Raw genomic sequence first — 14,383 nt, forward strand, 5'->3', positions numbered from 1 at the left:
TTTAACAAGTAGAAAGAGTATTCTGTGCATGTTCTAGCTGAGCTTTAAAAACAGCTTTTCACAACTGTGAACCATATCGAACTTGGAGGTTAAAAAGAAGTCTATATTTCCACTAATGCAGCTGGTTTCAGCTGTGAACTAAGAGCAGGTAGAGATTTATTTCTAAACCTCGGGCTCAAACAAGGAGGACCATAAAGGTCTGAAAATTGTTGCATAAATCTCTGCTGGCATATTTTTAGAAAATACTAAAACGAGATTACAGTGCCACCGAATTACAGTGCCGTGGCAGCTTTCCGGTCACATGAGCTGTACAGCTCATAGTTTATATAAGGCTAATAGGGGAGTGTGAAGGATAACAGAAATATATATTAAATCAAATGATATGATCCCCAATATTTGATCTGTCTGTGCCTTCGCCCCTTCTTATATTTCCTTTTGTCAACCATTCTTACATGACAGACCTGCACAAAATAGTCTAAGATGCTGAAGTAAAATGAGAGAAATATACAATAAGAAGTTAATGTTCAGCCAATTATATTCAAAAGTCACATTATTACTGTAGTGAAATGAAATCTACCTGTTTGCAACCTAAAAGCCTAAAGTCAAGGGGACAAAGTGGTTAACAAATACAAATCAAGGTGTGAAAACTTTTCTGTTTGTGTGCAATAAAATATGACACCTTTAAAGGGAAAGCATGTGGTACCACAACAAACCTGCCCTCTGAAAGAGGGTGCATTAACCAGAAAGGCAGCCTAAGGACCAAAGATCCTAAGCATAAACTAAAGGGTTCATACTAGTCCAAAACAAAATTATAATGTGATTAAGCTGTTATGCTGTTTGTTAAGCTACATAACGAGGGTCGAAATCCTAACCCCCTTTCAGCGGCAAGACAATTTAAAATGCTGTACATTAGAAGAAAAAGAAAAGTATTAAAAGCGGGGATGTCGCTTTAACATGCTGTCAGACTGTTGGCCACTTTGTTTCAATAAGGTGGAGGGTAATTGTGGAGTAGCTCTCAGTTTTTAGTGTGAGCCAAATTGCAGTGTTGGGAGAATCTTTGTAAACTTTGTGCTATTTGGGTGATGGATTAGGTCGTTTATAGAGTGCTAATACACTCTTTGCCTACTTTATTAGGTACACCTGTCCAACTGCTTCCTAACTCAAATTTCTAGCAAGCAAATCACATGGGAACACTTCAATGCATTTTAGGCAGGTAGACATGGGCAGAGCATCAGAATGGGGAAGAAAGGTGATTTAATTGACTAAGAAACTGCTGATCTACTGGGATTTTTCACATTTGAAGGATTTACAGAGAATGGTTAAAAAAAAAGAGAAAACATCCAGCAAATGGCAGTTCTGTGGGTCCAAATGCCTTGCTGATGATTTCAGAGGAGAATGGCCAGACTGAACTGAAGGTTATGGCGGATGGGCTGAGGTTACAATTTACACAGGCTCATCAAAATTGGATATTAAATGATTGGAGAAACATTGCCTGGTCTGACGAGTCTCTATTCCTGCTGCAAAATTCAGGTGTTAGGGTCAGGAGGAGGGTGCCCTGGTCAGATTAGACTAAAATTGAATGTTTGGAGCAAGAAAATGCTTCATCTGTTGCAAACTCAACACATCCCACTATCTCAAAAATACCATCCCTATAGTGAAACATGGTGGTGGCAGCATCATGCTGGCGAGGTGTTTTTTTTATTTATTTTCTAAGGACCAGAGAGTAGTAAACCGGTCCAAGTCCAGGGAAAGATGGATGCTGCCTCTTGACCAAAACCAGTCAGTCTTCTTGTGATTTAAAACAGAGACAGAGGTTCACCTTCCAGCAGGAAAATGAACCAAAGTATAGGTTTCTAAATATAATCTGTAACCCAAGAAAATTCAACTGGCAATCATCTAAATATATATATAGATAAATATATATATCAATTTAGATGGTTTAGTGGGATAATGTCAGGTTTGACGGCACTTATTACGGCAAACAGCATGACAGACCGGCATGTCTACTGCTAGTATTAGACAAATAAATAAATGTTGCACCTTATTATTTCATTATATATTATGTATTTAATTATGTTTCTTTGTAGAATTTTCATAATACTAACATTTTTAAACCAGCTGTCAGTTTATAATTTTAATTAATTAAAGATGTATTTCTATTACTATAAAAAAAACAATCTTTTTTCATGTTTTCTCAACAAAATTACAGGTAGCAGTTAAACAACTCTTCAAATAAATGCTAAAGAAACATCCCAAACATAAAGCAGTTTTACCTTATCTCAGGTATCATATTCTTTTAATATGTAAATAACCCAGAAATCTAAAATGACCAAAAGCAGTGAATTAGTATGGCATCCAGATACAGCATTTGAATAGAAGTAACCGGTGATAGTTTATGATAATGAGGCTCCAGGTCAATCAAATAAATGTCAGGAAGAAAATCCAATCAGTGCATGGAAACATGAAGAGACCCTGGAAAAACTCACGCAGAGCTGAATTCTTGGAACACGCCGAACACAGAAAGACCTTTCACCCAAATTCTTTCTGATCAGGATTTCGTAGACAAATTTGTAGACACTTACATATTTACATCCATCCTCAATACTTTAGTTTCTGCTGCAAAAGTATTTAAGAATTCATAGTCCAAGTTCCTGCCAGCTTTTAGAAAGAGTTCACCAAATTTTCTTTTCAAAACAGTTTAACTTTAGTCAGATTAGACTAAAAGCATCTGAACAGGATCTTTGATATCATATCCCAGATTCCCTGGTAAAATTTGTCATATAAAACAAAAAGTCTGCCAGAATTTGTTTTGCTTTTCTAAGAGATCTGATGACAGCCACGAGCTTCGACTGTGCTCTAAACCAGAGAAAACCTCTTTTTAGTACATTTCAATAATATTTGGGAATAAAACGTGTGTTACTGTTTTATGTCTTATGTTATAATTTAAAACTTTTTGTAATAAAGTTTTTTTTTATATTTTAAGGGTTGATTATGTGCTCAAAATATTATTAGATGATAAACTCTGAGTCAAGAAAGGTCCCCCCCGAGCACTTAGGAAAATGTGTAACTATGCAGACAGAAAAAATGGTGAGCAAGCAAAAGCTCCTACTCGGGAGGGTTCACAAATGTAAGCATCTATGAACATTTTTAAGATTTAACTCAGACATTTCCCGACTATTAGTAGGTTGTCACAAAATAGAAATAACTGTTTTGGAAGGTATGAAGAGGCATTCAAAAAGTTTTAAATGGCTTTCTCCCCTACTTCAGTGTTTCCCAACCTTTTTTGACTTGTGTACCCCTTTGGGCATTTTGTCTTACCCAGAGTACTCCTCTCAGTCAAAAGTATTAAAAAGTATAAGAAGTGATTGTAAAATAATGAAAACTATTTTACTTAATCTTTGAACTTGAGCATCTAATTCAAAGGCATTTTATGTTTCCATCTCAAACAAAAAGAAAGGAATCGAAATAAATGCAAAATAAAATCATATTATGAACCTGTATTTATAAAACTGGAGCTCCTCTGAGTAACTCCCTTATAATCACATTTAAACCTGATGAATTGGGAACAAAATAAAGAACAAAAATTATAGTCAGGCTGACTTAATTACATTGACTTTGTTTTCATCAGCTGGTTTGATAGGTCAGTGTGAATAACAGCTGCTCCCAGTCTGTTCCTCTGCTTGGTTTAGATGTGTGTCAAAGCTGAAGGTGAACTAAAAAAAAATTACTTTTTGGCTGATAAAACTAATTTTTTCAATTGGGACTCTCAAAATAAATGAATAAATAAAACAGATCCCAGCCCTACTTTATTTTACTACCTAAGAAATAAAATGTTTTCATGTACCCCTTGCAAGTACCCCCAGTTAGGAATCCTTGCTCTACCCCCTCATGTAGTGGGGTGTTGGTTGCACAGAATAAAAGCTGTAGATGTTGTGATGGGCGGCTTGTTTTCTGAGCGGATTGTTTGTGAGTCAAGCATAACCACACCCTAGTCCTTGTGTTTTTCCTCACTTGCATCCCATCTCCTTACCTTTTTCTCTTGATCAGCAAAGAACCAATGCATTCTCTTCTATGTTTTCACTCCCATCGTTAAAATCTCAACATAAACTTTTGGTTGACTTATGTCATCTATTTTTTTTTAAAGAATTTTAAGAACTTAAACCAATGATCACCTCGCTGGACTTGAGAACTCCAAAGAGGGGATAGAGGAAAGCCGGGACCAGGGCGGCAGCACCAAGGGGAACAGCCTCGGACACCCAGTAGACTGCGGTCACCATCAACACATAAGCACAGCATGCCTCCTGCAAACCAGAAAACACAAGCATTTAAATCTTTATCCAACTGAAAATGTAGAAATTATTTTCATGTTTACCAATTTCAATAGTTATTCCGTGGTTAATTTTGATGATGTTATTACTTTGAAGTGGCTGCATACTGTCATTCTAATATCACAGATGCCAACATGCAATCTTTTATTGGCTAGAAACTTATTGCAACGCCCTCAGCTCCTCAGCTCTAGAAACTGAGTACAATATCATAACCATTTTTCTTATGAACAATCCTACTGAGAATCTACACAGAGCTCAAATAAAATAAGAAACATCAGGGCATAATAATCATTGATTCATTTTTACAAAGTTTCTCCCACAGTTTGAACAATTCAAAGAATTTTTCATTTCTTTTGGAAAGGCTCTTTCAGAAGCAGATTAGCAAAGTTCACAATGGATTTCAGATCACCACTTATTACACATATTTCTATGAGTTTAGGTTATATATGCAACCTGAATATAGAATAGAAAAAGAAGAACAGTGGAAGGAAGAAACAAGCAAAAAGAATAGACAAAAGGAGTAAGAAAGGGAAATTAAAAGAAGGAACAATAAAAAGATGGATAAAAGAAAAGGGGTCATTCACACGGGATGCAGTAAGCGCAGCTATCTGAGTAGTAGGTCAATTGTTGTGGTTAGCAGCAAATATGCCTCAGTCCCGTGCTAAAAGCAAGCACTAGCTCTGCTAGTTAACAAAGAGAAACTGTCATGATTTTTGGTGCTGATGGCTGGCCTAATTGCTCGTTCCATTCACCTGTCTAACTCTGCCTGATTACTCATCACTGCTCATCTGCTCCACCTGCTCCTGCTTCTATTTAAACTCCTTGATCCCAGCCATCAGTGTCAATTATTCTTGAGCCTTTGGTGTAGAGAGTTTTCGAGTGTTACTAATAGTGTTCTGTTTGCCTGATGACCTGTTTCTGTATTCAGACTTTTGAGCCTGCCTGCCCCTGTCTGATCAGTTTGCCTGATCAGTATTGGGACTACTGTTGGATTCCTCTGTAGACTGAACCTGGATCAGATTATCGTGGTCGCTAACCTTTATTTCTCTCCTATAGATGTCCCTGTGATTGTTTAAATAAATGCTTTTAAGTTTTTCCACTGTCTGTCATGTCTGCATTCTGGGTCCTCTGTTCTGAGTCTTGACAGAAACAAGGAAGAAGAGGATGTGAGTGAACGAAACCCTCCGGTCCAGGGAGCAAGCAACTGTTTCTAGGTAGAGTGGAGCAGTTTGACAGTTTACTGGGGAGAGTTCAGCATAGTGGAATGGAGCTTGCAATGGTGTGCCTTGTGCAGAGCTTGTGCTTAGCTTGACACAGCACATTTGCCCCATTGCAATGCCCATACTGTAAACAATAAAGGGTTTGGGAGAGCAGCGGCACATACACCGTCCTGCAGACGTTAAGATGAGGTGGGGAGGAATAAAACAGGGTAGAAAGGATACAAGATGGAAGAAAGGGACAATTTAAGGAAAAAACAACAACAACAAGAGGTGGGATGGTGCAAGAAAGGAGAGTTTAAGAAAGATACAAAGTATTACACAAGGAAGGAAGGAAAAGAAAGAAAGAAAAAAGAAAGAACAGGGTAGCAAAATATCTTTCCTATTTCAAATGCTGGTAAACAAACTGGGAGGGTTTTAAAGCACCATCTTTATAGTAAATCCGCATTTTTATTCTCAGAGCATTTTAAAAATCCTCCATAACCAGGGATCTAAGACGTCTGACTTCACCAAGTTCCCTCGTGTTTTAGTCAAAAGTTTCACTGAGCCGAGTGGCACACAGTGTGCTTCCACAGATAGCATTAGGCTCTGTAGACTTAGTAATAACCGTCATCATTAAGGATTAGTTACAATCCTGGGATAATGTGAGCTTGTTCTGAGGTTTAATAGAGATTTTCAACAACAACGCATTATCAGAGAATTCTGTTCTTTAAAGCAGATGTTAAGAGTGCTAAAAGCATCAGATATGTCTGATATCCTCACCTTGTTTACCCCAAAGGTTTGATTTATTATCTGATAGAAGGCATCATTTTCTAATCTTCTTTTACTATTTTAGTTAAACAAAAGTACACCTTATTAATCTTCTCTGAAAACATCCTCATGCCTTGCAAAAGGTTTTATTTAACTAAGCGATTACACAAAGTAGAGTAGTTGTTAAATGTAAGGAAAGTGGGTTTTCAAACTTTAAATAAAATAGGCTGAGCCTGTAAAATTCCTCTATGAAATGCTAATAAATCTTTTTTACAGCTCATTCTGGCCTTACATTGGACCATTCTACCAGGAAAGTATAGATTTAAAAATTTGAAAGAGCCCAGAAAACATAACAACCCCTGAAAACATAACAAGCAGATTGGCGCTCAAAAGCCTTCTTAGACACCAATGTGCAACTAAACTTTAAATCCCTTCAAAACAGCCCAGCTTTGCAAAGACTTTTGTTCTTTGGCAGCTTCGCTCTCTTTGTTGCTTGAGACTTGTCACGTTAGGCGCTAAATGTTTAAAAAGGAAACATGTTTCAAAGATGCTAACAAAAAATAAAAGCACACTAAGGAAATGGAAGCTAATCTGAGGTAAATTGGCAGGCGCTGGTGATTGATTATTGATCCTGATTACTGCTCTATTGTCCCTCATTATCAGTGACTTGATTTGCTTTTGTTTCACAAGTTAAGAGCTGTAACCCTTTGTGATTATACCATTATACTTTGTGATTATAAGCATCACAAATGAGAGGTTAATATGGGTTAGTTGACAAAGGAGTTGCTGTCATAACTGGTTTCCTGTTGAACTCAATGGAAAATAAGAATCTCTTGCTTGTAAATGAAGGCAGGATTCTAAATGTAACCAACAATATGTTTATCTATATAAAAAAAACTTACTTTTAGAGTGGAAAAGATGTGAATGGTCACTAGTTTATGAATAAAATCCTATTTTTATACAGAAATAAAAGGCTTAAAGTCAATTCCATGGTCTGGTCCAAGCTACTGGTAAGGCTTGTTGGACTATGTCTATTTACATGTAAATAATATAATTTAATTTCTATCTCACAATTGCAGATTTACATTTTTTTTGTCAGAATAGACATAATCACCTCATTATGCTAAAAGCATAGCAAGCAATATAATCACCAGGCTGTAAAGTCACTATGATTATCACAACTTTGACCCCGATATACAACCACTACTAAGAAAGAAAGACATTTGAAGGGACACTATTTTTTTTATTAATGAAATACTAGATTTATTCCTTATAAAATTCAAATCATTACTCATATTTAAACCTGTGTAACATGCCTTTAATTCTCAAGCCTACTTTCACTGGAAAAAATCTAAATCTAGATAAGTCATAATTTCTTAAAATACTGTAAGTGCATTTCTTCTTGAATTGAGGAGGTAAAAGAGACATTTTGCCAATGGAACAAGACAATTTACAGTTAAAATAAGAAAACAATGCATTGTCTTATTTCAAGTGCATTTTATCTAAATATCTTATTTTAAGAGTAAAAATACTCATTCCATTGGCGAATCGTCTAATTTACATACTCAAATTAAGGATAAATGCACTTAATTTGAGAATTTTTTTTACTTATTTTTAGATTGTTTTTCCAGTGTTAATATTTGAATTAGTTTCTTTGCTTAAAAAAAAATAAGTATAATGTAATCAAAACAAAACAGTGTTTTGAAAAATGTAATTACATTAAACACATAACCCTTTTTATAGAAACTGAGGTAATTCTCCTAAAACCACATCAAGCTAGTACACCAAGACTTTATTACAAAACCAAACTATTTCCTTCTAAACATCTCATTGATTTTCTCATCAGACGACTGTTATCCAGAAGCAGTAAAGGAAATGGGAACAGTGGAAAACACGCATTGCTTTAAAAAGCACTGATTGATGAGACTGATTAAACACTATCTCAGTCTGTGAACAGAGCCAGATAAAAAAGCAACAAGGCAAAAGATAGTAAGTAACAAAGCACGTTAATCATCCACTTAAATGCAAATGTGTTGGTACTGCTGTAAGTTGCACTAAGGACTCATAAGAGGTTAGAGGTCAAAACAGGATTCTTCTTTTCACCACATAGACAGACATTGGGATAACTTCCATTTCTCAGTAATATACCGGATTCATGCAGTCTGACATTTTTACATCTTTTGTTGTAGAATTAACCCCATAGAGGCACAGATTTGGTTCAAACATGCTAACAATAGAGTTAATTAGGAACCTACACAAAGATCAGATCGTTTCCTTGTGTTACCCCACACTAATGCCCTTCATTTAGAGCATCAACAATATTATTGAAATATTTCTTGCTGAAATATGTTCAAAGTACCAGTAACGTTTAAAAAGATAAAAAACCCTGAGATCTAAAACTAACAATGATAACAGGATACCTAATTGCAAAGGGCTGAAATAATCAGCTTTTTCTGTAGGAGAAGTAAGGAAAAATTGTAAAATCAGCAACAAAAACAACTAAAAACAGAAGTTGTACTGCTGAATCCAGTAGGTAGGTCCTAGGGCATCACTGCATCACATTTACATTTTATTCCACAGAACAACTAGATATTTCTTACATGCTTTTATTTTCCTAAGGCCAATTTATGCTTCTGACGCATAGCCTCTGCATCGAAAGCTTAATCGAGAAGGTTCGGAAGTACAACCACTTGTACGATGCCTCAGACAAATTATATAAAGATGCAGAGGGCTCTGCCAAAACGAAGTTCTCGAATAAGCTCCCCCTTGCGCTTTGGCGGGAAACTGCTGTGCTGTGCAGAAGCATACCAGCAAAACTGGTTTGCAACCAGACCAAAACAACATTTGACGTGTGCGGTTGCAGAAGTCTAATCCGCCCTTTAAGGCCAATTTATACTTCTGACGCATAGCCTCTTCAACCGTCAAATCTGTCTCTGTGCACAGCCATTCCCCCTGTGCAGAGATTCTGCAACCGTCGTCGCGCACCTAAAAAAAATCCTGACTACAGGACTGTCGCAAACTCGTGCAGACCTCAAGCAGAAGTGGGCAGACAAAAAGCAGCTGTGATTGGTCCTTGGTATGGCTTTCCGGCTGTCTGTGTGGTCATCCTTCTTGATTCGGTGCCGGGGTGCGCCATTTTTAATAACCGAAGAGCAATAACAACAATGGATAACCACGATGAAAGGTTGATCAAGGATGTACAACCACTTGTACGATGCATCAGACATGTTGTTTTGGAAAACACTTCCGCCGGTGCCGCTGAAAAAGTTCTCGTGACCATCCACCGAAGTTCTCGCGAGTTCTCCAATAGGCTCCCCTTAGAGCTTTGGTGGGAAAGCTGCTGTGCGTCCCTAGAAATTCCATACCAGCGTTGCAGAAGCATACCAGCAAAACTGGTTCGCAACCGGATGAAAGCGACATTTGATGTGTGCGGTTTTAGCAGTCTAATCTGCCCTTTACACTGTCATAACAATGCCCAATTTAGGAGACTATGAAATTACAAAGCTTGTTGTATACGGCAATGATGACACCGAATTTTATGAACCTTCATATTCCTCACATTCTCCTTGTTTTTCATCATCAATATAATTTAATTAAAGCATCTTATTCTAATATCTTGGATGGTACCTAGAATATTATAGCCTTACAAATAGTACTTTTTTTCTTTTTTCTTCAGTTAGCTCTCGAAGTATGGAAGCGGTTTAATGCCATTGGGGAAGACAAAAGAACGGCCATTTAATTAAAGATAAAAGGCTATTGATTTTTGCCTTTCATCTTAAAATGCTGACTTCAATCTCACAAATAGAATTACAACCACTTACAATTTCCTACTTTAGATTATAATCCCAGATGATAAAACTGATAAATCCTTAGTAATTTAACTTTTAATTCTGAAATTAAGTCAGAATTTGTCAGAATTCTGAGAATAAAGTCAGATTTCACTAAACGTTAACAAAAAAGAACAAAAAACCTATTTCAGATTTTTCAAAATTAGCAAATCTAGAAACATAGAATGAAATCTTTTTGCGCTTTTTTTGTCAAAGTGAAATCTGCTTTGTTTGGTGCAATTTGGTTCCTGTAAGATTTTGATTTAGTTCAGTAAAATACGAGTGACCTAAATTCTGAACCCCTTGTATAAAATCAGCACATTGAGCCTCAAAAATCTGTTGCTTTGGCATTTGAAGCTGAAGGAAATGGTTCTTTGGGGAAACAAAATGGGCTAATTGAGACCGGTTATGCTAACTAACAACCCTCAGCTACAGAGGTGACTCTAAAATGCAGTAGAGTCACCTGAATTTCTATGTCAGCTTTTTAAGCGCAACATAAAAAGGTATAAGTCAATATAAGTGACACAAAAGGTTGATATGGTTTGTAAAAGCTGATGACACTGGCTAGTGGTTAGCTGCTACAAATGCCTTCCTTGCTTCACTTTACAATATAAATCACTTGAATATTAGCTAGACAAGATAATTCTTAAGAAAAAAAGGTATAAATATCTTGAATCTATAAAAAAAGAGCGGGGGTCAAGTTACGGAGTGTTGAAGCATGAACCAGGCTAAGCTAATCATAGGTCCTTTTAAACAGACTTTTTGATCTGCAAAATTTTAAGATTTATACTAAATTCTACTAAACTCTTGTGTGTTCTGCCTTTTTTTAAACCTTAAATTATCAATCATTGTATCCCTTAATCTTTATGTTACACCTTTAGCCCTTAGACTCCTACAAAACACCAAGCATTGGTTAGGTTAAGCATATTTAATATTTTAATATCTGAAGAATTGAGTATCAAACGCTTGTTCTTTGATTGTGTGGCTCTTTGACCTGCCCTGACTCTATCCTACAGATGTTCTGTTCTTCTGCAGCTGGACACAGTACCCCTCCAAACACACACATACTAAAGAGGGATCACTCAGAACCGCATTCCTGGCACAGTCTGACGTCCCCGCTGTCGTAACGAAGCCACGTGGGGCCCAAAATCCAGCATGGACCTGGGTTCATTATGTAACTTAATTGCTTTTTTTTTTGCTAATTTATTTTTCCTATGTTTTTTCTGTAGGGATTTTTTTTTTGTGTGCTTTAATGGTCACATCCTGTGGCTATAGATCGTGTAAAGCATTCAACTACACTGACCTCACAAAGTGGAAGTGGGGTCACAGAGGATAATTTTGACAAAATTATCAGAAAGTAAAACACATAAGCTTTGGATAAAATTCTTATTAAATAATTTAAAAAAGCCACATAAAGCCTATAATTGAGATAGCTCAAGAAGAAAATGCGATTTTATGTTTACTCACAGACGGGGTTGTCTGTTTATATATCTAGCTAATATTGCATAATTTCAGGAACATACAATCTCACAAGTCAGGAAATCCGAATTTTTCGGCTAAAGACATAAAACTGGAAAAATGGTGAAGTTCCCTTGTAAGATATTCTGGTGGATCTCAGTTGCTATGTGTATGTTTCTCTGGGGGATCGCCGAGAAGTTACTTTGTTGAATACAAATATCCATCAACGTGAGGTTTATACAGTTCAGTATGGGCAGGAAAATGATGACAGCAGTAACTGGAATATTATTTTCTCTCAGTGAACTCTGCATGTTCTTATAACCAACATTTAACCTCTAAACCCAGAAAATATCTATAGTAACATAAGACATCCGCACAAGGTGATGGGATAATATGGAGTGAATTTTGTTCCATTATTGTTGCACACAAAGTAAAAAAAAAAAAACATCCAGAAATGAAACTTCTTCATAAACCTAAGATTTTGAGAGTATATTTTCAAATTTTTGTTTTACAAATGTTATTTTTTTTCAACAAATTTTTACATGATTTTTTTTTTAAATATATTTATTTAAATGTTAATTTTCAATCGTCTGTTTTACTCTAAGTTTTAAAATTTGCATTCTTTTCAAACTGCCTTAGACATTAGAAACATTCTTATTGGTCAAGAGGGAGCGTTCATATTGGGGCTGAAGTGACGTGATCTGCTAAAATGAAATGAAAAATATATACAGTTTGTATCTAAAAACAGATATTGAAAAAATTAAATCTTTAAAAAAACTTTAGAAAAAAATTTAAAAAGTGAGATAAAAACAAAAAAACTCAATCTAAGAAAAAAGCAGTTACTCTTAAACATTTTTTATTAAGAAGTTTCACAAAGTTTTAGAAAAAATTTCTTCTTTTTTTTTTTCAAAGTTCCACTTTTATAATATGTTCTATGCTTTATACAATAATGAAACAAAATTCACTCCATACTAATATAACAACATTTTCTCTTTTTGGATTGTATATTTGCACAGGGAGAATAAAAAAGTTATACTTCATATAAAAAGGCTGTTCTAACGAAAAGCCTTTAATACTAAATATATTCTGTAAAATCTTGACATATCCATATATAGATGTACGGTCATAAAGTGAATAAGGTATTCAGGTGTAGTTCTGAAACTTCTGAAAGATGGTCTGATTACCAACATGAAAGCCAAAACAGTAGAACCCAATAACTAAAATGCTTCATAAACACAAAAACTTACAATTCACTCTTCCTATTTCCATTTTTCAGCTTTTCCTAGTATTTATCACACACATAAGAGATTAATCTAAAAAAGTCATATCGTTTTTCTATTATTATCAAACTCAGATCTCTTAATTTAAATTCATTGCAAGAAAAACAGCCAATGAGATCGGATTAAAAAATCCAATCAGTAACAGCTCTTTACAATAAATGTCAGTAAACTGGAACCAATCATCTTATCTATAGAAGAGTTAACTTTATCAGATCTTTGCTTATATACAATCCAGAGAATTATTTTTATATGGAAGTAGATCTGATAAGGACTTCTTAAACTTTTTCTTTTTATTTGGGAATTCTTCCACCAACTTACTGTTTATTATAATTAAATTATTTTCCAATTTGTTTTTTTTATTATTTTAATCTTAAAAGCCCTAAACTGACAGGACTCTTTGTAACAAAGAAATTAAGCAAAACCTAAAACCTAAGTCACACTGTTAAGTCACATTCTTAAAACTAAGACTGCAACCAAAATGTACTAACTGTAAAGAAATAAAACCAAAATCAAGCTCCTTTTAATCCCCATGTTTAAGGACCAGTACTGGTCTCCATCTCATCAACATGTGGGGATGTCTCCCTGCACAAACAGGCCTGATCAGCTGAGGACTGGGACAGCCTGGGACAGTGTGCCTTTTGATTGATTCCTCCTCTGCCTCACTCACACTGTAACTAACACCATAAGAGACCTAGAGCCTGATCCAGCCAACAAATACCATCTGCAGGTAGTAATCAGATCCTATGAATTTATTGAGATGTTTCTGAACTTATAAAATGACTACAATATCTCTTACTAACTTTTATATCTGAAAAATCTACAACAAATTGTATGGTTTAAAGATAAACATATATAGGTTGTACTCACGCTGGTTGGGTGGATAAGCGGCAGGGGCAGCAGGGAAAGCGGGATGAACACCACTACAATCAGTTTCCGCGCCCTCCACAGCTTCCTGAACACATCCATCCTGGCTGCGGCCTCTAACCTCATGGGTCACCCGGAGATCTGGGTCGGAGCGGACTCAGGTCAGTGAAAACCGGGCGTGAGAGTCACAAGCCACTGATAGGTTGAGCCTCGGTCCACCTGGAGAGGTTCTTGGCTGTGCGCATTTACGCACAGAGCGCAGTCAGTGGCTGGACCTGTGTGAGGGGAGGTAACTGCTCAGAGCTTTGGCCTCTGATTGCTTCAGCTTTCCTTCCCCTTGGTGCCAGGATTCCTTTTCGCCTTGGAGGGTTTAGGACTCTCAGTCCCTCAGGTGAAGCTGCTGGAGCATTTATCAGGCTGGATAGGTATGCTAATCAGTCTCCACTTTGCCCCACCCTCCTAGGCTGGGATCTCACCAATCAGCAGGGCGGTAAATGATTAAAAGGAGCGTGCATGATCTGCGCTATGCAAAAATTAACTAAATTAAAATTTTTACATTAGAGAAAAGAGTTTGCAAAATGAGTTATAGCCAGGGGCGGAGCTAGATGGGTGGCCATGGCCACCCTTAGCCAATCATTGGCCCCCCCTACCATTTATTT

General features: G+C 36.3%; 1 protein-coding gene across 1 annotated transcript in view; it reads right to left on the reverse strand.

Moving 5' to 3' along the window:
• The window catches only part of slc13a4 (solute carrier family 13 member 4), a 33,574-nt gene extending 19,457 nt beyond the window's left edge, over window positions 1-14,117 (reverse strand). Inside the window, exons 1-2 of the mRNA XM_038281909.1 lie at window positions 13,728-14,117; window positions 4,173-4,301 (exon numbers count right to left, since the gene is read on the reverse strand). Of these exons, the coding sequence (XP_038137837.1) occupies window positions 4,173-4,301; window positions 13,728-13,850 (252 nt within the window). The 5' untranslated portion in view covers window positions 13,851-14,117. The remainder of the gene's footprint in view (window positions 1-4,172; window positions 4,302-13,727) is intronic.
• Between the last annotated feature and the right edge of the window lie 266 nt (window positions 14,118-14,383).

This window comes from Cyprinodon tularosa, unplaced genomic scaffold (genome assembly GCF_016077235.1).
Source record: "Cyprinodon tularosa strain WSP-4 unplaced genomic scaffold, ASM1607723v1 ctg177, whole genome shotgun sequence".
Classification (NCBI taxonomy): domain Eukaryota; kingdom Metazoa; phylum Chordata; class Actinopteri; order Cyprinodontiformes; family Cyprinodontidae; genus Cyprinodon; species Cyprinodon tularosa.